The sequence below is a fragment of the Myotis brandtii genome, unplaced genomic scaffold, assembly GCF_000412655.1.
Source record: "Myotis brandtii unplaced genomic scaffold, ASM41265v1 scaffold342, whole genome shotgun sequence".
In the NCBI taxonomy this organism is placed as follows: Eukaryota; Metazoa; Chordata; class Mammalia; order Chiroptera; family Vespertilionidae; genus Myotis; species Myotis brandtii.
This window is the reverse complement of record NW_005363166.1, coordinates 99,243-125,664: the sequence shown is the minus strand read 5'-3', so window position 1 is coordinate 125,664 and position 26,422 is coordinate 99,243. Positions and strand designations below refer to the sequence as shown.

General features: G+C 42.5%; 2 protein-coding genes across 4 annotated transcripts in view; one reads left to right on the top strand and one right to left on the bottom strand.

The window, feature by feature from the left end:
- The window catches only part of ISY1 (ISY1 splicing factor homolog), a 26,984-nt gene extending 1,114 nt beyond the window's left edge, over nucleotides 1-25,870 (bottom strand). Inside the window, exons 1-9 of one of the 2 annotated variants that reach the window (XM_005871456.2) lie at nucleotides 18,608-18,845; nucleotides 16,262-16,284; nucleotides 15,693-15,744; nucleotides 13,866-13,931; nucleotides 13,647-13,689; nucleotides 11,803-11,915; nucleotides 8,417-8,534; nucleotides 3,042-3,164; nucleotides 2,132-2,253 (exon numbers count right to left, since the gene is read on the bottom strand). In XM_005871456.2, coding sequence (XP_005871518.1) covers nucleotides 2,132-2,253; nucleotides 3,042-3,164; nucleotides 8,417-8,534; nucleotides 11,803-11,915; nucleotides 13,647-13,689; nucleotides 13,866-13,931; nucleotides 15,693-15,744; nucleotides 16,262-16,284; nucleotides 18,608-18,610 — 663 coding nt within the window. In that variant the 5' untranslated portion in view covers nucleotides 18,611-18,845. Of the gene's footprint in view, nucleotides 1-2,131; nucleotides 2,254-3,041; nucleotides 3,165-8,416; nucleotides 8,535-11,802; nucleotides 11,916-13,646; nucleotides 13,690-13,865; nucleotides 13,932-14,798; nucleotides 14,806-15,692; nucleotides 15,745-16,261; nucleotides 16,285-18,607; nucleotides 18,846-25,328 lie in introns of those variants that run through there. The other variant, XM_014543908.1, reaches the window with a different exon arrangement.
- Nucleotides 19,985-22,222, top strand: LOC102262396 (probable RNA polymerase II nuclear localization protein SLC7A6OS). Of its 2 annotated transcripts, XM_014543910.1 has the most exons (3): nucleotides 19,985-20,646; nucleotides 20,722-21,424; nucleotides 22,184-22,222. In XM_014543910.1, exons 1-2 carry the CDS (start codon nucleotides 20,531-20,533, stop codon nucleotides 21,401-21,403), a joined length of 798 nt encoding a protein of 265 aa, XP_014399396.1. In that variant the 5' UTR covers nucleotides 19,985-20,530; the 3' UTR covers nucleotides 21,404-21,424; nucleotides 22,184-22,222. The 2 variants fall into 2 exon arrangements, with proteins under 2 accessions (XP_014399396.1, XP_014399395.1); XM_014543909.1 differs by lacking the exon at nucleotides 22,184-22,222 and having other exon boundaries at nucleotides 20,722-21,619.
- Nucleotides 25,871-26,422: the final 552 nt, after the last annotated feature.

Here is a 26,422-nt window from a genome sequence, read left to right as displayed (position 1 = left end):
AACATCTATATATATAAAACCCTAAGCGACTAGTTGACTGGTCGCTATGACACACACTGATCACCAGGGGGCAGACGCTCAATGCAGGAGCTGCCCCCTGGTGGTCAGTGCGCTCCCATAGCAGGAATGCCGCTTAGCTGACTGACGGGCACCAGACAATGGGCTCACAGCTGGCAAACGCAGCTATAGGGGCGCAAGCCTCTCCCACCTCCACGGCAGTGCTACGGAGTGGCAGCAGTAGGCGCAGTGGGGCTGGGATGAGTGGGAGTGGTGCGGCGCCTGGCCCAGGCCCAGGCTCCTCCCCAGCCACCTGCCACTTCATACACTACTATATGCCTTGGGGGATGTTGAACTGCTGGTTTCGGGTGGAAATCAGCAGTCTGACAACCCGAGGGGTACTGGATTGCAAGAGGGCACAGGCCAGGCTGAGGGACCCCACTGATGCACAAATCCGTGCACCGGGCCTCTAGTTAAGTATAAAAATCAACAAAACATTGTGTATAGTATGCTAACTTTTGCAGTAGGAAAGAAAATAGAATAGAAACTAGTGACAGCAGCAAGAACTAGGTAGATGGAGGGCAGAGCTGCAAAAGACAATCTTTGTTGACTATCTTTATATACTGTTTTGTTCTTGATCTTTGTAAATTTATTATCTATTTTAAAAAATTAAATTTAAAGTCTGGTCAAAATGATGGAATAGGTAAATGCTGTATTGTCCTCCCACTACCACATCAAAACTACAACTAAATTATAGACTGTCATGAGAAAAACCTGGAGACCAACTGAACAAAAGTCCTATAGCTAAACTATATAGAAGTTGTCATGTCAAGACTGGTAGGAGAGGGGTAGAGATGCTGAACCAGCAGGTCTCATACCCACAGTGTGGCAATTAAGAATCAAGAGAGCCCTAGTTGGTTTGGCTCAGTGGATAGAGCATCACCTGTGGACTGAAGGGTCCCCAGTTTGATTCCAGTTAAGGGCACATGCCCGGATTGTGGGCTCAATCCCCAGTAGGGGGTGTGCAGGAGGCAGCCAATCAATGATTCTCTCTCATTATTAATGTTTCTATCTTTCCCTCTTCCTTCCTCTCTGAAATCAATAAAAATACATTAAAAAAAAAAAAAAGAATCAAGAGAGTTATCTCCGCTGCGGATGTCCCCAGTGAGGAACAAGGGGCCCCAACCCCATACCAGGCTCCCCAACCCAGAGCACCAGTGCCAGGAAGAGGAATCCCCATAACATTTGGCTGTGGAAACAAGCAGAGAATTCATCCAAGTGAGACGGAGGAATGCTGGAGACCGAGGCACTCCTCTTGAGGGGCCTGGAAATGAACTTACTCACAAACTCATTCACTCTGGGCTCCAGCACTGGGGCAACAGCTTGAAAAGTGCAAGATACATATGGGGAGGAACTAAATTGACGAGCTTCAGGACAGGTGCAGGAGGGGCAGGAGTCAGGGCAGTTCTCTCCAGGACAGAAATGTTGGCAGGCAGCATTGTTTCCTTGTTGAGCCCTCCTCCCATCCAGCCTGGCTAACATGGTTCTCCCCACCCTGATTCCCTGAGATCCAGCCCCACTCAACTCAATCACCCAGCCTGAGCCTCTTCTAGCAGCTGTTCCACATAAGCACTTTCTTAAAATCACTGAAAGATGCATAAACCCCAAACAAGCAGTGGCTGGCCTCAGCATGCCTTGTATCTCTTGGTAAGCAGTCCCAGACTGAGTATATGCAGCAACTGGTCTCAACAACTTGCACCATAACTCTCATCAGGTGTCCCCAAGGCTGACATAAGTGGCAGCCAGTCACAGCTTGAAATGTAGCTTCAAATAAGTGGCCATAAGCGTAGCACAACTGGCAGCTGGCCTCAGCTCATATCACAGTGTCCAGCAAAGGGTCCAAAGCCCAACATTAGGGGCAGTCGGCCTCGGTTCAGAGCATAGCCTCCCCCAAATGCCTTCAAGCAGCCACAACTGCAGATCACTTTGTAGCTCCTACCAGGAGGCCCCAGGCAAGGCAAAAAGCGGTGTCTAAACTTGACCTGCACTGACACCCTTTCCAAAAGGTCCAGGCTTCACAACTCAGAGCAGAAGGTAAGTGAGCGCCAGAGGGACCCTCACTGCCCACCAGTACCTCCTCCTCCGTGACAGCATAGATGTTGATTTCTTCCTCCTCTTCCTCCTCCTCTTCCTTTTCTCCTCTTGCCAGCCGAGCCTCTCTCTCTGCTTTCCACTTTTCCACTAACTGGGCTCTGACTGAAGACAAGAGACAGCAGGTGTTACTTTGGTTTCTAAATAAGCTTTAAACATCATGCAGGGCAAAGCCAAGATGTTCCCTCAGAAAAGGGTCACCCTTCATTCTGCCCTGGTGGAAGGGAATCAGATGTGAGGGGCAGTCTGGTCTCACACAGCTCTGACTTGTCACTACAAGGCAGCTTTTTAGGGAACATCCTCAGATCCTCCCCAGTTCATCAACCTTGGTGACTTCCTGATATGCCCATGTGAAAAGAGATGCTGTATATAGCATGCTGGCAAAGGGCTCCAACTCCTGACTACCTGCTTCTAAAGCCCTAGTTCAGTGCACCTCCTGGGGAGTAGCACTTATTCTTCACAGAGTTGTCATGAGGCTTCAAAAGAATGTCCGTAAAAGGCTCAGCATTTTGCTTGTCATGGAGGAAGCTCTCAGAAAGCTCTCATTTTGCTCTGCACTGATATCCCATTACCTGTGTTTAAAGCAGATCTAAATCTCCTTAAGTGGGCACTACTTCATGATTTCAAGAAAGGCTAGTCTGGGAAGGAATCCTGGAGGACAGGGAGCAGGTGAGATGACACTCTGTAGCTTCTCCAACATGCTCCTTCTGGCCCAACACCATGCTAACTGCCTCATAGTTACTGGGAGTTAGGGCATTAGCAGATCATTTCCTCTGAGGACCATTAGCAACAAAGAAAACTCCCTTCTGGCATAAAGCACTATCTAAAAACCCAGTTTCAAGAGAAAGAAACCAGATGCCAAATATAATGAAACGAAATGCCTGTAGACCTACATTTCTTTTCATATTCCTGTTCCAAAGGCACAATAACACCATCATCTTCATCTAGGTAACCGTAGTATTCAAAATCAATTGCCTTCATGAGCTCAGCACGTGTCTTTCTTGGAGGAGGAAGAGCTAAAAGAAAGAGTACCAACTTAGCTGAATTTCCCATCATTATCACACTCAAGCCTTCTCCCTGCACACTGTTACAGAGGCATATAGTATGTGTGTTCATGAAAATATGAAAGACATTTCTTTACACTAGTAATTGGATTATATAAGTGGTACTATGCATCAGTGTTGAAACCGTTCACCCAATTAGTCCATTTAAAAAGAATTTATCCTGTCCTTGCTGGTTTGGCTCATTGGATTAGTAAGCATTGGCCCATAGACCAAAGAGCCACGGGTTCGATTCCAGTCAAGGGCACATACTTTGGTTGCAGGCTTGAGCCCCAGCTGGCCCAGTAGGGGTGCATGCGGGAGGCAACCAATCGATGTGTCTCTCTCTCTCTCATTGATGTTTCTCTTTGTCTCTCCCCCTCCTTTACACTCTCTCTAAAAATCAATAGAAGCTCTGGCCAGTTTGGCTCAGTGGATAGAATATCAGACTGCAGACTGAAGGGTCCTGGGTTTGGTTCTGGTTGAGGGCACGTGCCCGATGTGGGCTCAGTCCCCAGTGGGGGGCATCTGGGAGGCATCCAATCAATGACTCTCTCTCATCATTGATGTTTCTATCTCTCTCTCCCTCTTCCTTCCTCTCTGACATCAATAAAAAATTTTAAAAAAATAAATAAAATAAAAATCAATAGGAAAATATTCTCAGGTGAGGATTAACAAAACAAAACAAAAAAAAGAGGCCCTGGCCGGTTTGGCTCAGTGGATAGAGCATCGGCCTGTGGACTCAAGGGTCCCAGGTTCGATTCCAGTCAAGGGAATGTACCTTGGTTGCGGGCACATCCCCAGTGGGGGAGTGTGCATGAGGCAGCTGATCGATGTTTCTCTCTCGTCGATGTTTCTAGCTCTCTGTCCCTCTCCTTTCCTCTCTGTAAAAAATCAATAAAAATATATATTAAAAAAAAAGAGAGAGAGAGAGAGAGAGAAGAGAAAAAAAGAATCTATCCTAATTAAAAAACAACAACAAAAGCTGGCAAAGCTTTATGGACAGAGATGTACATCACAGCATTATTTATATAACAATGAAAATTGAGAATATCTTAGAATAGTTAATTGCAGAATGTGTATGAGATGGGGTAGCCTCCAGCCCCAATAATACTGTTTTTCACAAGGTGCTTTGATAACAGAAAATGCCATAATGTTTAATGAAAAAAAACAAACAAACCAAAAACACGAAAAAAAACAAAAAACATTAGGGGAAAACATAAGTATATAAAAAACACAAAAGAAACTATAAAAAAACAAAACATATAAGTGAGAAAGACCTGAAGAAAATATTTTCAGACTTAGGATTACTATTCAGAATATTTAAGTAATTCTTGAAAATCAAAAGGGAAATGACACCCTGGCTGGGTAACTCAGTTGATTAGAGTGTCATCCGATATGCAAGGTTATGGATTCAATCCCCGGTCAGGGCATATACAAGAATCAAGCAATGAATGCATCAATAAGTGAAACAATAAGTCGATGTTTCTCTCTCTCTCTCTCTCCTTAAAATCAATAAATACAAATTTGGGGTTGTGGAGGAGAGAAATGATAACCCAACAGATTGGTCAAAGAATAAAGCTGATAATTTAAGAAGAAAAAAATTCATAAATATACAAATGTCAATTAATAACTGAATTTAATTATCAATTTCATTAGTAATAAAAGAAATACAAATAGCCCAGCCAGTTTGGTTCAGTGGTTGAGCATTGACCCATGCACCAAGAGGTTACTGGTTTGATTCCAGTCAGGGCACATGCCCAGGTTATGTGCTCTATCCCCAGCAGGGGATATGCAGGAGCCAGTCGATTGATGTTTCTCTCATCAATGTTTCTGTTTCTCTATCCCTTTCCCTACCCCCATCTCTCTCTAAAAATAAAAAATAAAAATAAAAATAAATCAATTAAAAAAGAATTATGCTAAATTTACTCTGCCTGTCTATAAATGGGGCAAAAAACCTGCATGACAGCACATCTGCTTACAACATGGTTTACTGAATACTTTAAGCTCCTGTTGAGACCTACTGCTCAGAAAAAAACGATTCCTTTCTAAATATTACTGCTCATTACAATGCAGTGGTCACCCAAGAGATGTATGAGATTAATGTTGTTTTCATGTCTGCTAACACATCATCCATTCTGAAGCACATGGATCAAAGAGTAATTTTGACTTTTAAGTCTTATTCTTTAAGAAATATATTTTGTAAGGCGATAGCTGCCATAAATAGTGATTCCTTTGATGGATCTGGGCAAATAAATGAAATATCTTCTGAAAAGGAGTCACCATTCTACATTTCATTAAGAACATCCATGATTCATGAGGTCAAAATATAAACATTAACCAGAATTTGGAAGAAGCTGATTCCAACCCTCATGGATGACTTTGAGGGGTCTAAGACTCTAGTCAAGGATGTAATTGTAAATGTGGTGGAAACAGCAAGAGAGCTAGAATTACAAGTAGAGCCTGAAGACGGGACTGAATTCTGCAATCTCATGATAAAACTTGAATGAATGAGGAGTTGCTTCTTATGGATCAGCAAGGAAAGTGGTTACTTGAGATGGAATAGAAGCCCTGGCCAGTTTGGCTCAGTGGATAGAAGATGAAGATGCCGTGGAGAGTGTTGAAATGACAACAAAGGGTTTAGAATATTACATACACTTGATAAAGTAGTGGCAGGTTGGAGAGGACTGACTCCAATTGTGTGTGTGTGTGTGTGTGTGTGTGTGTGTGTGTGTGTGTGTATGACTCCAATTTTGAAATAAGTTCTACTGTGTGTAAAATACTATCAAACACCATGGCATGCTACAGAGAATCATTCATGAAAGGAAGAGTGAAACAATGAGGCAAAGTTCACTGTTGTTTTATTAAGAAATTGCCAAAGCCACCCGTCTTTAGGAACTACCAACCTGATGAGTCATCAGCCATAAACATCAAGGAAAGACCCTCCATCAGCAAAAAGATGATTACTCACTAAAGGGTCAGGTGATGGTTAACATTTTTTAGCAATAAAATATTTTTAAATTAAGGTGTGTACATTATTTGTTAGCATAATGCTATTATTGCAAACTTAATAGACTACAGTATAGTGTAAACAACTTTATATACACTGGGAAACCAATATATTCATAACTCTCTTTACTGAGATATTTGCTTTATTGCTGTGGTCTGGAACTGAACCTGTAATATCTCCAGTGTATGCCTGTGCACGAAAACTCCAGACCAGTGGTTTCCATTGTGAAAGGCCAAGGTTTGACTGAAGTTTCCCAGGGCCATGAAAGGACAGGAGAAATAAGGGTGCCTGGCTTGGATCGACACAGAGCAGCTTGATTTTTCTCTATCTTTACCTATTGTGATTAGGCCCACGGTCTTACTTGTCGGTTTTTTGGGGGTTTTCCCCCCTCCAAATAATAGGTAAGTGAAATATGAATCCAATTCAATTAAAATCCTGCCTTGTAATTTTGGGACATTTCAAAGAGAGGAACTCCTCATTCAGAATAAGAGTCTAGTATGTGCAAAGAGTGTGGAATTTGGCACTAGTCATTTCTAGGTACTTTTCAGCCCCAATTGTGTATCCTGGGTCTGTAACTTCATTTCCTAGTGCTTAAAGGTTCTTGTTAAAAACCTGGGAACAATAATTCTGATACTACTGGGCTGCTGTGCAGCTAAGAAGTAATATAGGAGAAGCACCCAGCATATAGCATATCTACTGTTATGATGATTACCAATAAATTCAAGGCTAGTATTTTTGGTTTTCTGAGCAGCATCAGAAAGTGGCAAAAAGGGAGCCAATGAGAAAGTGGTTGATCTGTTTTCTGAGAAAGATTGGTATGATGTGAAAGCACGAGTTATGTTCAATGTAAAAAATATTAGAAAAACACTAGTCACAGGACTCAAGAAACCCAAATTGCACCTGATGGTCTTAAGGGTCGTGTTTTTGAAGTGAGCCTAACTTATCTGAGAATGATGAAGTTGTATTTAGAATATTAAAGCTAATTACTGAGGATACTCAGGGCAAAAACTGCCCAATTTTCATGACATTGATCTAACCTGTGACAAAATGTGTTCCATATTCAAAAAATAGTAGCCCATGATTAAAGCTCATGTTGATATCAAGACTACCGACAGTTATTTAATTCATCTATTCTGTGTTGGCTTTACTAAAAAACACAGCAATCAGGTTCAAAAGACTTCTTAGGCTCAGTATCAACACTCTGCCAAATCTGGAAAAAGATGAAAATCATGACCCAAGAGGTACAAATGACCTGAAAGAAGTAGTCAATAAATTGATTCCAGATAGCATTGGAAAAGACATAGAAAAGTCTTGCCAATCTATTTGTCTGCTCCATGATGTCTTTGTCAGAAAAGTAAAAATGCTGAAGCAGCACAAGTTTGAATTGAGAAAACTCATGAAGCTTCATGGTGAAGGTAGCAGTTCTGGCAAAGCCACTAGGGATGAGACAGGCTCTGAAAGTGAAGTGAGCTAATGGATATGAGCCCCCAGTCCAAGAATCTGTTTAACCCCTAGAGTGCCTGGGACGGCGATCGCGCTCCTCCTGTCTTTCGCCAAAAGTGCTGGGAGCGCTATCGCGCTCCTCCTACAGTGTCACTGTTGGAGGCTAGTAGTTCACTCTTTATTGACAGATGGCACCTAAGTGCAGATTACTTATGATGTCGAATGTTTGCAGTTCTAAAATTGACCACTGGCATTTATCTGCCTAATTTTTACAGGTACTACGATATTATGAAGTTTACTCAGATTTTGTAGCCCTAAAGCTTCGAAATGGAGTCCAGTTCTAAGTCTGCTTTTATTAGTGATGATGATATTGCTAAATATGTCAATTCTTGCTGTGAAGATGACAATTTTGTGGAAAATATTGAAGAAGGGTGCCCCTCTATTTTAACATTATATGTTTTGTTCAAATTTTTTTTTCTACTAGTATTTTATAATACAATCAGCAAACAACATATGCCAAAGATGAAAACAAATGTAGTAAAGGTTTCCTTAAGTTATTGAACATGTAACTTCATTTACTTGCGATTCATAATTTTTTTCCTAAACTGCTGTAAAATCAGCAAAAATGCCTTGGCAATTTTAGCAGTTCCTAGGATATTGGTTAGCACTCAAAGGGTTAAAATTCAGACTTACTTCAATGGTGACAAGTAAAAGTCTATTTGTAATGTTTAAAAAAAATTTGAGGCCAAAACCCACACAAATATTTATTACTTACGTTCTTTTTCAAATAGCTCTCTAACACCAGGCAAATCTTTTGCTGCTCCAAAGTATTTGTAACCTCGATTTCCCGGGACTTCTTTGCCCTCATGATCCAGCATTTTAGGGCCAACTTTCTTAATGGCAAAGAAAAAGAGAAAATATTTATGTACACAGAAAAATAATTAGGCACCTTTTTATCCTTTAAAAATCCATCTAAATATCTAAAAGTTGGTTGAGTGTTCTCCCATATATGGAAACGTAGTGGGGTTCAATTTCTGGTCAGGGCACAAACCCAGGTTGTGGGTTCGGTCCCTAGTCAAGCCAGGTATGGAAGGCAACCAAATGATATTTCTTTCTCACATGGATACTTCTCTATCTCTCCCTCTTTCCCTGCCTCCTTTCTCTCTCTCTAAATAAAATAAAAAATCTGTAATAATAAAAGGGTAATATGCTAATTAGACCTGATGTCCTTCCGGATGTCCTTCCTTCCGGACAAAGCCACAGTAGGCGGGGGCCACAGCAGAGGTGGCAGAGGCCCTCGGCCACGGCGGTGATGGACAGGGGCCAAAGCAGAGGCCACAGAGGCCCCCGGCCATGGCGGGCGGGGGCCGGGGCCAAGGTCCTTGCACGAAATTCGTGCAAGAATAGGCCTTCCTTCCCCCGGCTGCCAGCACCGGCTTCCCTCCGGCACCTGGGACCCAGGCTTCCCTCCAATTGCAGGCAGGCACCCAGGACCTGGGCTTCCCTCGAAGCCCCAGCTTCGTCCAGAAGGTCATCCGGAAGGACTTCTGGTCTAATTAGCATATTAGGCTTTTATTATTATACATATCCTCAGATGCTGATCAAAGAAAAAAGGATTACAAAAAAAGGAAATATTCAAGTATTGCAGACAACTAAGTGTTGTTCTGCTTCTTTATACTTTTCTGAACTTGATGACAAATGTTGTTCTGCTTCTTTATACTTTTCTGAACTTGATGACAAATGTTGTTCTGCTTCTTTATACTTTTCTGAACTTGATGACAAATGTTGTTCTGCTTCTTTATACTTTTCTGAACTTGATGACAAATGTTGTTCTGCTTCTTTATACTTTTCTGAACTTGATGACAAATGTTGTTCTGCTTCTTTATACTTTTCTGAACTTGATGACAAATGTTGTTCTGCTTCTTTATACTTTTCTGAACTTGATGACAAATGTTGTTCTGCTTCTTTATACTTTTCTGAACTTGATGACAAATGTTGTTCTGCTTCTTTATACTTTTCTGAACTTGATGACAAATGTTGTTCTGCTTCTTTATACTTTTCTGAACTTGATGACAAATGTTGTTCTGCTTCTTTATACTTTTCTGAACTTGATGACAAATGTTGTTCTGCTTCTTTATACTTTTCTGAACTTGATGACAAATGTTGTTCTGCTTCTTTATACTTTTCTGAACTTGATGACAAATGTTGTTCTGCTTCTTTATACTTTTCTGAACTTGATGACAAATGTTGTTCTGCTTCTTTATACTTTTCTGAACTTGATGACAAATGTTGTTCTGCTTCTTTATACTTTTCTGAACTTGATGACAAATGTTGTTCTGCTTCTTTATACTTTTCTGAACTTGATGACAAATGTTGTTCTGCTTCTTTATACTTTTCTGAACTTGATGACAAATGTTGTTCTGCTTCTTTATACTTTTCTGAACTTGATGACAAATGTTGTTCTGCTTCTTTATACTTTTCTGAACTTGATGACAAATGTTGTTCTGCTTCTTTATACTTTTCTGAACTTGATGACAAATGTTGTTCTGCTTCTTTATACTTTTCTGAACTTTATACTTTTCTTTTTTTATTGTGGAAAAATACACATATCATAAAATTTACCATCACCCTGGTCAGTGTGGCTCAACTGGTTGTAGCGTTATCCCGTGGATGGAAAGGTTAGCATTTTAATTCTCGGTGGGGGCACATATGCCCCGGCTGCCAGCACCGGCTTCCCTCCGGCACCTGGGACCCAGGCTTCCCTCCAATTGCAGGCAGGCACCCAGGACCTGGGCTTCCCTCGAAGCCCCAGCTTCGTCCAGAAGGTCATCCGGAAGGACTTCTGGTCTAATTAGCATATTAGGCTTTTATTATTATACATATCCTCAGATGCTGATCAAAGAAAAAAGGATTACAAAAAAAGGAAATATTCAAGTATTGCAGACAACTAAGTGTTGTTCTGCTTCTTTATACTTTTCTGAACTTGATGACAAATGTTGTTCTGCTTCTTTATACTTTTCTGAACTTTATACTTTTCTTTTTTTATTGTGGAAAAATACACATATCATAAAATTTACCATCACCCTGGTCAGTGTGGCTCAACTGGTTGTAGCGTTATCCCGTGGATGGAAAGGTTAGCATTTTAATTCTCGGTGGGGGCACATATGGGAACTGATTAATGTGATTCTCTCTCATACTTCGATGTTTCTTTTTCTCTCTCTCTCTCTCTCTCCATCCCTCCCTCTCCCCACCCTCACATATCCTTGGATGAGGAAAAAAAAATTTACCATCTTAAGCATTCTTATGCATACATAAAACTGATAATAAGTACATTCATAATGTCATGTAACCATCACCACCATCCATTGTAATAACTCTTTTCATCGATTAGGCAGCAGCTGGGAGAAAAATCAACACACCAGGGAGCGGACTCTAACCTCGGTGGCAGAGTCGGCCACCACCCACCACACTGGGGCTCAGCATCAATGATAAGAGAATCATTGATCGGCTGCTCCTGCACTCCCCCCACTGGGGATTGAGCCTGCAACCTGGGCATGTGGCCTGACCGGGAATCGAACCGTGACCTGGTTCATGGGTCGATGCTCAAACACTGAGCCATGCCGGTTGGGCAGGGTCATGGTCATTTTAAACAAGGCCCAGAGAAATCAAGGGGCTTACTCAGGAACATCTGGCTGGTATCTGTAGGTATCCTATCTGATCTGAGCCTTGTTCTGTGGAGTCTTTAAACATTATCCGACCTATCCTTTTCATAGGTTTCCTGTCCACATGCAACAGGTACCTTTTTTAAAAATATATATTTTTATTGATTTCAGAGAAGAAGGGAGAGGGAGAGAGATAGAAACATCACTGATAAGAGAATCATTGATTGGCTGCCTCCTGGGGATCAAGCCTGCAACCCACACATGTGCCCATGACTGGAACAGAACCAGGGACCCTTCAGTCCGTAGGCTGACGCTCTGTCCATTGAGCCAAACTGGCTAGGGCCAACAGACACTTTTTCAAGCCTTCTTTCATGTCTTGAGTGCTTGCCCTCTAGCAGGCACAGGCTGGGAGCTGCAGGCTCCTAGACAGGCCCTATCCAGCCCACCCAAAATCTCCCAAGCTCATTCCGAACAGCCATAGGGACTGTTGCTTACTTACTACATAATCAGGACCACCCAGCTCCTTTATCCGGACCTCCCAGTGTCCTTTCTCTCTTAGCAATTTGTTAATTTCATCATTCAGGTCCCGAATTCGGAATTCACCTAAACCAGCTAGAAAACAAAAACATTCATATCATATCTTCAAAACACCACTCAGTGTCATGCCCATAAAAATAAATGCCACAACAATAGACCTATTAGGGGACTTTAACACCCCACTGACATACTGGATAGATCTTCCAAACAAAAAGTCAACAAGTAAACAATGTCCTTAAACAACACACTAGATCAGATGGATTTAATTGATATTTATAGAACATTTCATCCCAAAGCTGCAGAATATACATTCTCCTCAAGTGCACATGGAACATTCTCAAAACAGACCACATGTTGGAACACAAAATAAGTCTTTATAAGTTTAAGAAGACTAAAATCATATCAAGCATCTTCTCAGATCACAATGGCATGAAAATAGAAATCGACAACAAAAACACTAATAAATATTCAAACACATGGAGGCTAAATAGCATGTTATTAAATGATGAATGGGTTATCAATGAGATGAAAAAAGAAATCAGACAAGAAGAAAAAGTCATCCAAATTGGAAAGAAGGAAATAAAACTGTCATTCCTCGAAGATGTCAGGATATTATACATAGAAAACCCAAACACTCCACCAAAAAATACTAGATTTAATAAATGAATTTGGCAAAGTAGCAGGATACAAAATTAACATCTAGAAATCAATGGCATTTTTATACACCAGTAATGAACTCTCAGAAAGAGAAACTAAAAAGATAACCCCATTTACTACTGCAACAAAAAAATAAGATACCTAAGAATAAACTAAACCAAGGAGGTAAAACACCTGTACTCGAAAAACAACAGGACATTGACAAAAGAAATAAAGGAAAAAACAAACAAATGGAAGCATTTACGGTGTTCATGGATTGGAAGAACGAGCATAATTAAAATATCCATACAACACAAAGCAATCTATAGCTTCAACACAATTCCTATTAAAATACCAAAGACAGCCCTAGCTGGTTTGGCTCAGTGGATAGAGTGTCAACCTGCAGACCAAAGAGTCCCAAGTTCGATTCGATCATGGGCACGTTCCTTGGTTGCAGGCTCCTCCCCAGCCCGGGCCCTGGTCAGGGCTCGTGAAGGACACAACCAATTGATGTGTTTCTCTCACATTGATGTTTCTCTCTGTCTTTCCCTCTCTCTCCCACTCTCCCTAAAAATCAATGGAAAAATATCCTCTGGTGAAGATTAATTGAAAAAAAAAAAAAAAAGGCCTCATTAAAAAAATAATGATTAAAAAAAATAAATAAAAGATAACTGGAAAAATGTCCTCGGGTGAGAATTAACAAAAAATAAATAAAAATCTATATATATAAAAGCCCAGTGACCCAAACAACTGGTCACTATGACGCGCACTGCAGCAGCCAACAGGTCTGATCAGGGCCCCATAGGCCCCTCCCCAAAACCACCCACGGCCCCTCCCCCTGGCCAGCCTCACCCCCCCCATCACCCCCGACACACCTGGACCAATCAGGGGCAGGGCCAGCTGGCCAACCTCCTATGTCCCCTCCTCCCCACCAGCCCTGCCTGATCGGCCCCCATCAGACTCATGAACCAGGCCTCTAGTAAATAAATAAATAAATAAATAAAAATACCAAAGGCATATTTCACAGATCTAGAACAAATATTCTCTTTCTCTATCCCTCTCTCTTTCTATAATCAATCAATAAATCAATAAAAAGGTAGAATAGTGTGTCGAAGTCCCCAAGTCTAATTGTGTCTTTTAAAATCAAGCACTTTAAGTAGATAAACTTACCATTCTGAATTTGAGCCACTTTTTTAGAGATCTCTCCAATGATCTGTAAAAAAAAAAGTTAGCAAATTCTTATGACTTTTTAATATGTCTAAAAGCAAAGGAAAATATAATTAAAAACTGGTAATTAAAAACCTTAGAATTTTGGTTTTAAGAGTCATTTAGGTAATAAGAAGCAATTAGAGACTTGTTACTTCTACTAAGATCATATTCAGAATTTACCTGTCGTCTCCACTTCTCAGCTTTGGGCAACTCAGTACATTCTGAGGCAAGGAAGGGTCTTCGTTCCTAAAAAGAAGCAAATTATACACGTTAGCACTATATTGTATGAAGGTACAAGCTTCATTCACCGTTCAACTGATTCAGGCCTGAAATCTAAGATGTCTAATGGTTTAAACACATCTGAAGTTCCAATTGCAGATCTTAATCAAGCCTTAAACCCACTCTATAGTCTCTATTTAGGAAACAACTATATTAGCAAAAACATTCATTGCATTGTATTTAAAACAATAAGCCAATGGAAACAACTTAAAAGTCCAATAATAGCCTGGCCAGCGTGGCTCAGTAGTTGAGCCTCGGCCTGTGAACCAGGAAGTCACGGTTCGATTCCCAGTCAGGGCACATGCCCAGGTTGCAGGCTCAATCCCCAGTGTGGGGCGTGTAGAAGGCAGCTGATCAATGATTCTCTCTCATCATTTTTATCTCTCTCTCCCTTCCTCTCTGAAATCAATAAAAATATATTTTTAAAATTGTGGTACATATATACAATGGAATATTACTCAACCATAAAGAAGAATGCCCTTGGCCAGTGCTGCTCAGTTGGTCAAGCAATGTCAGGTGCACAGAACAGGTCACCAGTTCGATTCCCAGTCAGGGCACATGTCTAGGTTTCAGGATCAATCCCCCGTTGGGGTGCATGTGGAAGGCAGCTGATAAATGTTTCTCTGTCACATTAATGTTTCTCTCTCTCTTTCTCTGTCTCTCCCTCTCCCTTCCTCTCTCTCTAGAGTCAATAAAAATATTTTTTAAAAATAAATGAAATCTTACCATTTGTGATAGCATAGATGGACCTAGAGTAGTGGTTCTCAACCTTCTGGCCCTTTAAATACAGTTCCTCATGTTATGACCCAACCATAAAATTATTTTCGTTGCTACTTCATAACTGTAATGTTGCTATTGTTACGAATCGTCATGTAAATATCTGATATGTAGGATGGTCTTAGAAGACCCCTGTGAAAGGGTCGTTCGACTGCCAAAGGGGTCGCGACCAACAGGATGAGAACCGCTGATCTAGAGGGTATTATTCTATGTAAGATAAGTCAGTCAGAGAAAGACAAACACCATGTGATTTCACTTATATGTTAAATCTGAAGAACAATATAAACGAACAAACAAAACAGAAAGAAACTCATAGAGAACAGACTGATGACTGCCAGAAGGGCAGGGGATAGGTTGGGGGACGGGGGAAAAAGGTTAAGGGAATAAGAAGTACAAATTGGTAGTTACAAAATAGTCATGGGGATGTAAAATACAGAATAGGGAATGTAGTCAATAATACTGTAATAATTATGTATGGTGCCAGGTGAAACTAGAAATATTAGGGGGAATAGTTTGTAAAGTGTATGATTGTCTAACCACTACGCTGTACACCTGAAACTAATACAAAAACCTGAAGAAAAAAATAAAATAATTCAAAGAATGGTACATTTTATCCCTAACCTGGCTGAGTCTCTGTGAGTTTGAGATCATTTATTGGTTTCAGGTTAGAGCTGTTCCCCACAGCACTTCCTATTATTCAATATTAAATAGAGCTGGGATATCAGAACTCAATTATCATCGTACAAAAGAGACAGAAGGACAAGCAGCCAGCTCCTCACACTGCCCCAGGTACAGAGACATACACCTGGAATTTAACTGTATAGATTCATAAGTGTGTCAGCAAGTACAGACAACAAATAGGAAGATTTGGAGTTTTGAAGACTACTCGGGGGAGAATTTTACCACATTTGTTCATGATATTTACAACTTATGAGGAAAATTTACACCAACCTTCACTTTTCCCTCTTCCAATTGAGCTTGGCGAAATCTTGCTAAGGCCGTCCTACCAGAAAGAGAGAAGACTCCATTAGATCTTGCACAGACTCTTATCACCCAAGTTCCTGGATAGGGTAAATCTGCTCATGACCATATTTAACATCGTGTGTGTGTGTGTGTGTGTGTGTGTGTGTGTGTGTTGTGATTTAGAAACCACAGAGAAGTTATGAGTTTTTATTTTATTTTCACTCCATGTAAGGACTGTGGGAAACTATTTATTAGACCACTGTGGTGAGCAACACATCCAGATGTTAAAGGCTAATATCCTGGGGTGCCCCAGCTGCCACTCTCAGCCCATGCACCATCCCCAGATGAATGAATGTTCATCTGGTAAAAGTTCTAGGAGCTGTCAGAAAACACTAATGGGGAAAACAAATGGGAAAATATGGGAATACTATTTTAAAGTATGTAGAGAAAGAAACGTGTACCAAAAGGCTCATGTACCAAAAGGACCAAATACAAAAAGAGCTCTGTGGTAATAACTGTTACATAAAATTTACAGACAAAATCAAGTTGATACTTACATGGCCTTTTCTGCATTTCGGGCCTAAAAGGAGAGAGAAGGGAAGAAAAATATCCATTTTTAAAATGACTTGCAACCAGCGGAGCAATGGGCAGCAACAGCTCATCCTGGGCTAACCCCTGACCCTGTCTCCAAGGCTCCTTTCCTTTGACTTTCCAGTGAGCCAAAGCAGCCTAGGCTCATTTCTTTCCTATAACATTTCTAGAGACCCAAAGCAACCCTGCCTAGGCTCTCTCCTGTTGCTTCTTCTATCCTAAGCCCTTCCTTGCCCCCAGCTTTAGTAAACATCCTCTCAAAATAAAAAAATATATTATGTGCTACCAGTGTGGCTCAGTGGTTGAGCCTCGAACTATGAACCAAGAGGTCACAGTTCCATTCCTGGTCAGGACACATGCCCAGGTTGCAGGTTCGATCCCCATTAGGGGGCAAACTGGAGGCAGCCAATCAATGGTTCTCTCTTATGAATATTTCCTTCTCTCTATCCCTCTCCCTTCCTCTCTCTCTAAGATCAATAAAAACATGTTAAAAATATATATTAAAAGATATCCCAAATCCTGTGACTTTACCTATGCTGCTCCCTCTATCTAAAATCTTTGTCTGCTCCACAGCCCCTTGGATCTGACTAACTCCTAGTCATCCTTCAAAATTTACCTTTGTCATCACTATCCCAGAAGTTCTTTCATGACCCCCTTCTTCCCAGCTAAACTGCTACCCTTTGTCTGGGTATACCACCATGGCACTTTCTATCCAGCATCACAACTGTCTGTTCCCTGGCAATGCAATTTGAGGAAGACTGACTTTTACAAAGTGAGTTTTATGTAAGTATTGTCACATTAGTGCCAGGTCAACTATCCCTGAAAAACACAATGTCAGGCAGGGAAGATGTTTTCTGGATATAAGCAGAAAGAATTCTTGCTGAGTCATGTAACTGAATTTTATTCTCGGCTCTTCAACTTACCATCCCTAAGAAGTAGTCTCTCTAAGACTACTTTACAACAGTAGTGTGTACCTCTTATCTCATAGAAATGTCATGATGACTTGATGAGATAAATACATGAAGACATCAGTTATGCAGTTTATAGACACTCAGCAAATGAGCTCACTTAAAACTCCTTTCTGACCCTCCACTTCACTGGACACAGAAACAAACTTGGCAAATGCTTTTGGGATAAATGAGCACAATATCTACTAAGGAATAAAATAGAGGCTCTCGGAGGGGAAGCCATCCTGCTGAAGGCTGAGGTGGTCTGTGCCTTACGTATTTCATTAAAGCCTATAGTTCCTAAATATTTAATTCAGTGTTTCTCAATGCTTACTCCATGCTTGAAACACCATGCTAGGTGCTGGGAATTCTGCCATGGTTCTTCCCATGGAACTCACGGGAACGTCCTCCAAAACAATGAATCAATTATAAGTGATCAGTAATAAGGGTATGTATCCAGGGTGATGAACGTGTGATGGTGACAGTTATATAAAATACCCAACAACCCCTGTAACCATAAATATCCAGGTCCAAGGAGATGCCCAATGCTCGCCAGAGTTCAGAAAGGGCAGTATGCAGCAGTAACTTTGGAGCATATCCTCCTACAGAAAGTGCTGCTTCTAGCCAGCTGGTTCCTTTCTTCTTAGCCTCTTGTGCTCATCAATCTACAAGGGCTTCCACTATGCCCTTATGTTGTAATTATTCTATACTGTAACCTTACTATGGCGTCGAGTGCTTCTTATGGGGGCCTCACTTAATGAAAATACTATTGTAACCAACATGTATGCGCATCATTTTTGTACCAGCACTCTCCTGTTTACCCGTCGTGAGCACTTCTTGAATGAAGCCCACTTACCACGCCAGCCCAGAGATCACACCCTCGTGCAGACACTGTGACATTCATTCACACGTTACTGAACTCCTGCAACGTGTCAGACACAGTGTTGGACATTAAAGAAGCAATGGTGAAAAGACCCTACCCTCAAAAAGTTTACATCTTGCGGGGAAGAACGGACCTAAGTCAATACTCTAGGAACATATTGTCACAACCGCAGTGTGACTTGGGGACAAACAATCCGACACCCTGAATCGGGGCCGGTCCTTGTGCCTCTCTGTTCCTTAGTTTCCCCTATCTGTAACGTAAAGCGCTTCGTCCAGATTAAAACACCATTGGGAGATGGTGGCTCTCGACATTCCAGTTTCCTCCTCCAAATTCTGACAGCTAAAGAGAGGCAAGAAGAGAATTCCCAAGTTCCAGCCTAGGAGCCCGAGGCCCGCAGTGATGCCGCCTGAACGCCTCCGATGGTGCTGGGAGTCCTCACGGCCCGCCGGCTCGCTCTCCCTACAACCCGCCCCCCTACTCACCATGGTGCAAGTGAGGGGGGCCGCCCTCGGACCGCGTGGCCAGAGAACTTCCCGGCCTCAGGGGAGGCCAACCCCGGCGGGAACTGAAGATTCTAACCGACGCACCACCGATTTTTCTGTCGGAAGGAAAAAAAGGGGGCGGGGAAAGAACCGGAAATGAAGGACCGGAAGTGAAATTGAGAATGGGCCAGGGAAGGGGGAGGAAATGCAGACTTGCTCTCGTAGGCGGCCTTCCCTTGACTTCTGACGTCACCAGCGCGTGCGTAGGAAGAATGGGGCGTTGGCAAAATTGCGCTTGCGCACCGGTACTGCGACTCTGCCCCGGCGGCTGGTTTTCTCTCGCGAGAACAACTGCGAAATTTCACGCGGTAATTATCAGTACTGCAGGAACCAGCAGTGCTGCAATTGTCTAAGGATGTGTGAAGTTGTCGTGGCTACTCTCTCATGCTCTCTTCTCAATGAATGGACCGAATTCTCACAACCGACTGGGCGGGTTTCAGATTTGCCAAGTGTACTAAGAAGCATTCCTCATTGGTGGCACACAAAGAATCTGGTGACACTATATAAGTTTGAATATAAATTATAGCTACGATTCAGCAGTTCTCAACCTGTGGGTCGCGACCCCTGAAAATACATCCTGCATATCAGATAGTTACATTACGATTCATAACAGTAGCAAAATTACAGTTATGAAGTAGCAACGAAAATAATTTTATGGTTGGGGGTCAACACAAGGAACTGTATTAAAGGGTCGCAGCATTAGGAAGGTTGAGAACCACTGCTCTAACATAAGGAAATAGTGACCTGATTACATTTACCCCAGCCTCTTGAGACTTGCTTCAAAAGACCTTTAGCCGAAACTGGTTTGGCTCAGTGGATAAAGCCTCGGCCTGCGGACTGAAAGGTCCCAGGTTTGATTCCGGTCAAGGGCATGTACCTGGGTTGCGGGCACATCCCCAGTAGGAGATGTGCAGGAGGCAGCTGATCGATGTTTCTAACTCTATCTCTCTCCCTTCCTCTCTCTAAAAAAAAAATAAAATGTTTTTGTTTTTTTTAAAAAAAGAAACATTGGTAAGAGAGAAGTGGCCAGAATTGAACAGTTTGGCCAACGCTCTTTCCACTGAGCCAACCCTGACCTGATGAACAGAATAAACTGGTGATTATAATAGAATCAGGGGTATAGAAAGGGAGTGGACTGACTATTCTTGGAGAGGAAAGGGGTATGGGGGATGCGGGAAGAGACTGGACAAAAATCGCGCACCTATGAATGAGGACAGTGGGTGGGGAGTGAGGGCGGAGAGGGCTGAGGCTGGGGTGGGAACCGGGTGGAGGGGAGGGGAGCTATGGAGGGAAGAAGAGGAACAACTGTAATAATCTGAACAATAAAGATTTAATTTTTAAAAAAAGGAAAAAAACCAGTTTCGATGGTTGAACCAGAATGAGGTTTAGAGCCCAGTCAGCCTGACCTCTGCTTCGCCCTCTAATGGTGGCTCCAGAGGCACCCAGTGACTACTAAGGTATCTGTACAATGTCAAGGGTGATGACTCAGCTTCATTTGCATACCCATAATACCCTGCGTAGAGTACAATGCTTTTCAAGTTTAAAAGACTTTTTTTTTAACTTGTCATTTCTAAGTACAAGAAACTTACTTGAAAAACATCTTGTGCAAACTTTGGGCAGAAAATACCTCTAGCGTTAAAACGCCACCATAACTGAACTAGGCGTTGTAGGTCTGGGGGAAGGGAACTCGGGAGCTGCGAAAGGACGCTTTGCTTTTTCCTCAGATTGGATTACTCTTTCTCCCTTTACTGGATGTTTCCGCGGAGAGTAACACTTATTTCCTTTACTTAACACTACATTTTATTGGTTACTTTACGGAGAGTCCACACTTGGAACCCCTGAACGTGCTTTACGACCGCCGCTATGGAGGCTGATCGAACGGCTATACTCCGCGTGAAGCGGAATCCCTGCGAGGAGCCTGCCGAGGCCCTGGCCCTCGCCTGTAAACGCCTCCGGAGAGATGCGGTGGAGTCGGCGGTCCAAGAGACGCCCCCCGAGGGTCTGGAGAAAGTAGCAGAGAAAAATGTCTTCCAGTTGGTGGCCACCATATGCACCCAGGAGGACCCGGTCCAGCTCCTGCGCGCTCTGCCCCGACCCCCGGCCACCTCTCAGCGTATCCGCCACAAGCTACGCCGACCCTCGGGCCTTCTCTCGGATAACCTGGAGTCCGAGGATGCGCGGGAAAACCCAGAAGCCGACAGTGACGCAGGCTTCCAGCTGTTGGATCTGGTCCACGAAGGAGACCCAGAGGCCGCCGCTGCCGCCTCCTGCAAAGTATCTGATCCAGATGTGACCCTTTGCAATTCTGTAGAGTTGCTCCCCGAGCGGTTGACTATATCTGAGGATGGACCAAGTATCGGGCACCGGGAGGAACAGAATGATGACTATGTGCATGACATTTACTACTTGGAGACGGCCACTCCAGGATGGATTGAGAAGGTCCTCTCTGTGCAGCCCTTAAGCCAGGAGTGGGAGCTGGTGGATGATGGCAAACAACTAGAGGACGTTGATGAAGAGGAAGATGAAGATGATGAAAATAGTGAGAATAATTGGCGCAATGAGTACCCAGAGGAGGAGAGCAGTGATGGAAATGAAGATTCCAGAGGCTCTGATGAATGCGACAGCCTCAGTGAAGACGAAAGAGGCAATAGCAGACCACAGATGTGGAGCAAATACCCTTTGTATGTGCAGAAGGAGTTTGGCTATGACAGCACTTATGACCTGGCCTGGGACTGAGGATCCTGTGACAACCATGAGGTTCTATCACAGGCCCTTGAGGGCTTTGACTGCCTTATCAGCCACCCTGGTAGTGGGTTTCCTGGCATAACACACGGAAGGAGGAAGCATGTCCAACAGCACCAACATAGCAGTGAAAAAGGGTGCTGAAGGAGTATCTCTTTTCCATTAATAGTAGGATGCTTTGCCTCATTCAAGTGATCCTACAATCTAGGGTCAAAAAACAAACAAAAGCCGAAACCGGTTTGGCTTAGTGGGTAGAGCGTCGGCCTGTGGACTGAAAGGTCCCAGGTTCGATTCCGGTCAAGGGCATGGACCTGTGGGAGATGTGCAGGAGGCAGCTGATCCATGTTTCTCTCTCATCGATGTTTCTAACTCTCTATCCCTCTCCCTTCCTCTCTGTAAAAAAATCAATAAAATATATATTTTTTTAAAAAGTTCTTTAAAAAGCACTCCAACGGGCCTAGCTGGTTTGGCTCAGTGGATAGAGCATCAGCCCTCAGACTGAAGTGTCCCAGGTTCGATTCAGGTCAAGGGCACATACCTTGGTTGCAGGTTCCCCAGGCCTGGTCGGGGTGCTTACAGGAGGCAACCAATTGATGTGTCTCTCTCACATCAATGTTTCTGTCTCTCCCTCTCCTTTCCACTTTCTCTAAAAATTAATGGAAAAACATCCTCAGGTGAGGATTAACAAAACAAAAATAAACAAAATAAGCACTCTAACAGCCTGGCCGGGGTGGCTCAGTGGTTGAACATCGACCTATGAACCATGAGGTCATGGTTGGATTCCCTGTCTGGGCACATGCCTGGGTTGCAGGCTCGAACCCAGATTCTCAACATTGATGTTTCTTTTTCTCCCTGTCTGAAATCTATGAAAATTAAATAAATAAAAAAAGAACAACAGAATATCCTCAAACCCAAGCAACATTTGCCCATCTAATGGCTTTCATTTTGTCCCACATTATGTGTTACTGTGCCTTTCTCCGTTGTCCAAGTGGCATTATGTCATCCAGACTGCTCATTATATGTATTTAAATGGTACCATAATAAAGAGAAAGTCATACATTATTCCACATTCAAATCTTCCATGAAAAACAGCAACTTGAAAAGCCCTGTAACACCAATCAGAAAGGATATATGCACCCATATGTTCATAGCAGCACAATTCACGATAGCTAAGATCTGGAAACAGCCTAAGTGCCCATCAACAGATGAATGGATTAGAAAACTGTGGTACATCTACACGATGGAATACTATGCTGCTGTAAAAAAGAAGGAACTCTTACCATTTGCAACGGCATGGATGGAACTGGAGAGCATTATGCTAAGTGAAATAAGCCAGTCAATGAAGGAAAAATACCACATGATCTCACTCATTCATGGATAATAAAGACCATTATAAACTTATGAACAATAATAGATACAGAGGCAGAGCTGCCTCAAACAGATTGTCAAACTGCAGTGGGAAGGCCGGGGAGGGATGGGGGGCAGGAGGGAGGGGAGTAAGAAATCAACCGAAGGACTTGTATGCATGCATATAAGCATAACCAATGGACATAAGACACTGGGGTTAGGGGAGGCCAGGGGATTGTCAAGGGCAGGGGGGAAAAAAGGGACATATATGTAATACCCTTTTTAATACTTTAAGCAATAAAAGAAAAAGAAAAGCCCTGTGTTGGACAGGATGGAAAAAAAAGGCTTTTTGTGGAGAGGAGGAGAAGGGTGGGAAAGGGACAGAGGGCAGAGGACAGCCCTAGTGAGGGAAGCAGAACTACACGAGACTACTGTGGGTCTCACATCTCGGCCCCAGAGGCCTCAAAACTCATGTGCAAATGACAATAATATACTCACGTACCTATTTCTTTGGTAATTAACAAAAACAAAACCCTCTGAGGCCCAAGTTCTTTGTTGGCTGAGCATTTCATCTCATTTAACAACTGAAGTATTTAAAAAATCCAGTAAACAGCTCGGCTGAGTGGCTCAGTGGTTGAGCATTGACACATGAACCAGGAGGTCATGGTTCGATTCCCAGCAGGGGCATGTGCCGGGATTATGGGCTCAATTCCCAGTGTGGGGCATGCAGGAGGCAGCCGATCAACGATACTCTTTCACCATCGATGTTTCTATCTTTCTTTCCCTCTCCCTTTCTAAAGTCAATAAAAATAAATCTTAAATAAAAAATCCAGTAAACACTCTGGAGCTCATGCCCTGATGAAGAGACAGCATAAAAACAGGTACTTTTTACATAAAGCACTGAACTTAAAATATGCCAAATATACTTAGAATGTACATGGCATGATTGCAGATAGCAAGCTGGGAAACTGCCTCCAAGGCTGAGGAGTTTTCTTTGAGCAAAACCGGTAAATTTGCTTCTCATTCATCTGTTTTTAAAAAAATATATTTTATTGATTTTTTACAGAGAGGAAGGGAGGGAAATATTGATGTGAGATGTCAGAGAAACATCAATCGGCTGCTTCCTGCACCCACCCTACCAGGGATCAAGCCCACAACCTGGTCATGTACCCTAACCGGGAATCCTGGCAACCTTTTGGTGCACTGGATGACACCCATCCAACTGAGCAACACTGGCCAGGGCAGGAATAAAATGGTTGAGGACTCTCTTCAGTTGTTTTTTTAAGTATCAAAGCAAGAATGCACACACCAATCAAATTAACATATGAAAAAAAATGCTTTGCTACAGCCCTAGATGGTTTGGTTCAGTGGCTAGCTAGACTGTCAGCCTGCAGACTGAAGGATGCCTGGGTTGTGGGCTCGATCCCCAGTAGGGGGCGTGCAGAAAGCAGCTGATCAATGATTCTCTCATCATTGATGTCTCTCTCTCTCCCTTCCACTCTGAAAGCAATAAAATATATATACATATAAATGCTTTGCTACATAAGCAAAAATATGCAAACAGCTAAAAGATATTACCAGTGTAGCCCTAGCTGGTTTGGCTCAGTGGATAGAGCGCTGGCCTGTGGACTGAAGAGTCCCAGGTTCGATTCTGATCAAGGGCACATGCCTGGGTTGTGGGCTCGATCCCCAGTAGGGGGCGTGCAGAAAGCAGCTGATCAATGATTCTCTCATCATTGATGTTTCTCTTTCTCTCTCTTCCTCTCTGAAATCAATAAAAATATATTAAAAAAAATAAAATAAAAGATATTACCAGTGTAGCTCTGCTATGCATTTCAAAATTCAATGGAATTTGGGTGCATTTGAGATCTTGCTACCAGGCATATGTCATCAGTTTGGCTCAAATAATAAACTCATAAAAATTCTCTACAGGGGCCCTGCCAGGTAGCTTAGTTGGTTAGAGCATTGTCCTGAAACCCCAAGGTTGTGGGTTTCATCCTCTGTCAGGGCACATACAAGAATCAACCAATGACTGATTGTGGTTCAGTGGTTGAGCGTCAACCTGTGAACCAGGTCACATTTCGATTCCCAGTCACGGCACAGTCCCCAGTGCAAGTGTGCAGGAGGCGGCTGATCAATGATTCTCTTTCATCATTGTTTCTATTTCTCTCCCTTCCTCTCTCTGAAATCGATAATTTAAAAAAAAATTCAAGAATCAACCAATGAATGCGTAAATAAGTGGAAAAACAAATTGTTTCTCTCCCTTCCTCTAAACCAGCAGTTCTCAACCTGTGGGTCGCGACCCCTTTGGGAGTCACACAACCCTTTCACAGGGTTTGCCTAAGACCATCGGAAAACATATATAATTACATACTGTTTTTGTGATTAATCACTATGCTTTATGTTCAATTTGTAACAATGAAATTGAGGGTCACAAATGAGGAACTGTATTAAAGGGTCGCAGCATTAGGAAGATTGAGAACCAATGCTCTAAACTAAAAAAAAAAAAAATGTAATTCTCTGTAAGTTCATCAATTTACTTGGCATAGCACAGGATTCTAAAGAAGCCCACCCAGGACCACCCAATGGACCCAGACCCGATGTGAGGTACCAGCAGGGGCCCATTGTGCCCCACTGGGTTCCTTTTACACATCTAATGAACTTGGGTGTTTCTCTTGGAATTCTGGGCCTCCTTGCTTCAAGTTGCAGGGCCATGCCTTTTTTTGAGCTGTTCCTGAATAGCTGATGGGATGATGGAAGTTTTTCAGATCCCTGAACCTGGAGTGGCAGAGATGACCATCCATTTGTCCAGTGCAGTACAGATGATCCCGATCCCAAAGCTGATGGCAGCCTTGGGAAGGGCACCTTGGAATTAGTGCACCGAGGGACCTGTGCTTTCGGTTCCCGTCGCATCTGGGAAGCTCTTACTGCCCTGGCTTGGGTATTCTTAGGAGACTGGAGTACACGTAAGGCCTGTTTTTTTCTGAAAGTTTGTTCAGACTTTACAGATCTCAAAATTAACATGGGAAATGATTCCTCGGAAGCCAGTAAGTCCCATGACTATCTGCCCTTCATTGATACTAAGTTGGCTGAGCCTGGCCAGTGTTCATCAATGGTTGAGCATCAACCCATGAACCAGGAGGTCAGGTCACATGCCCAGGTTTTGGGCTCAATCCCCAGTAGGGAAGGTGCAGGAGGCCGCCAGTTGATGTTTCTCTCCCTTCCTCTTTCCGAAATCACTAAACATATTTGAAAGATGGCTGAAATGAGGATTCTTATACATCTACATTAATTTTCGTGCACCAAATATAGAAAAACGATAAAATAGGCATAATGAATGGAAAACATTTTTAATTGGTCTCTCACACCTTTGAAGAGGATTTAGGTAAATAGATCAATCTATGATGTTGTTTAGTTGTCAACCCAATTTTTTGAAGTGTTAAAAATGGCTGGTCATATTTTAAAAGAGGGAAGGTCATTTGGGACCTGACTTGTCAATGACAAATATAAATTGTAAAGGCCTCCAGGGCAAAATTTGAATCCCAGTTTTTTAATACTGTTTTTCTCATGGCTAAAATGTCTGTCTGCATGTGAGTCTATATATATCTGTATGTTGTAAATGTGAGACACTTTTCTACCTCCAAATGGTATTGTTAAAATGTAAAG

Bases quoted from the DNA above. Each gene is read 5' to 3' on its own strand.
- LOC102262396 (XM_014543910.1), top strand. From the start codon at position 20,531: ATGGAGGCTGATCGAACGGCTATACTCCGCGTGAAGCGGAATCCCTGC. The intron at 20,647-20,721 runs CCAAGAGACGCC...CACCATATGCAC, and splicing joins GATGCGGTGGAGTCGGCGGT to CCAGGAGGACCCGGTCCAGC.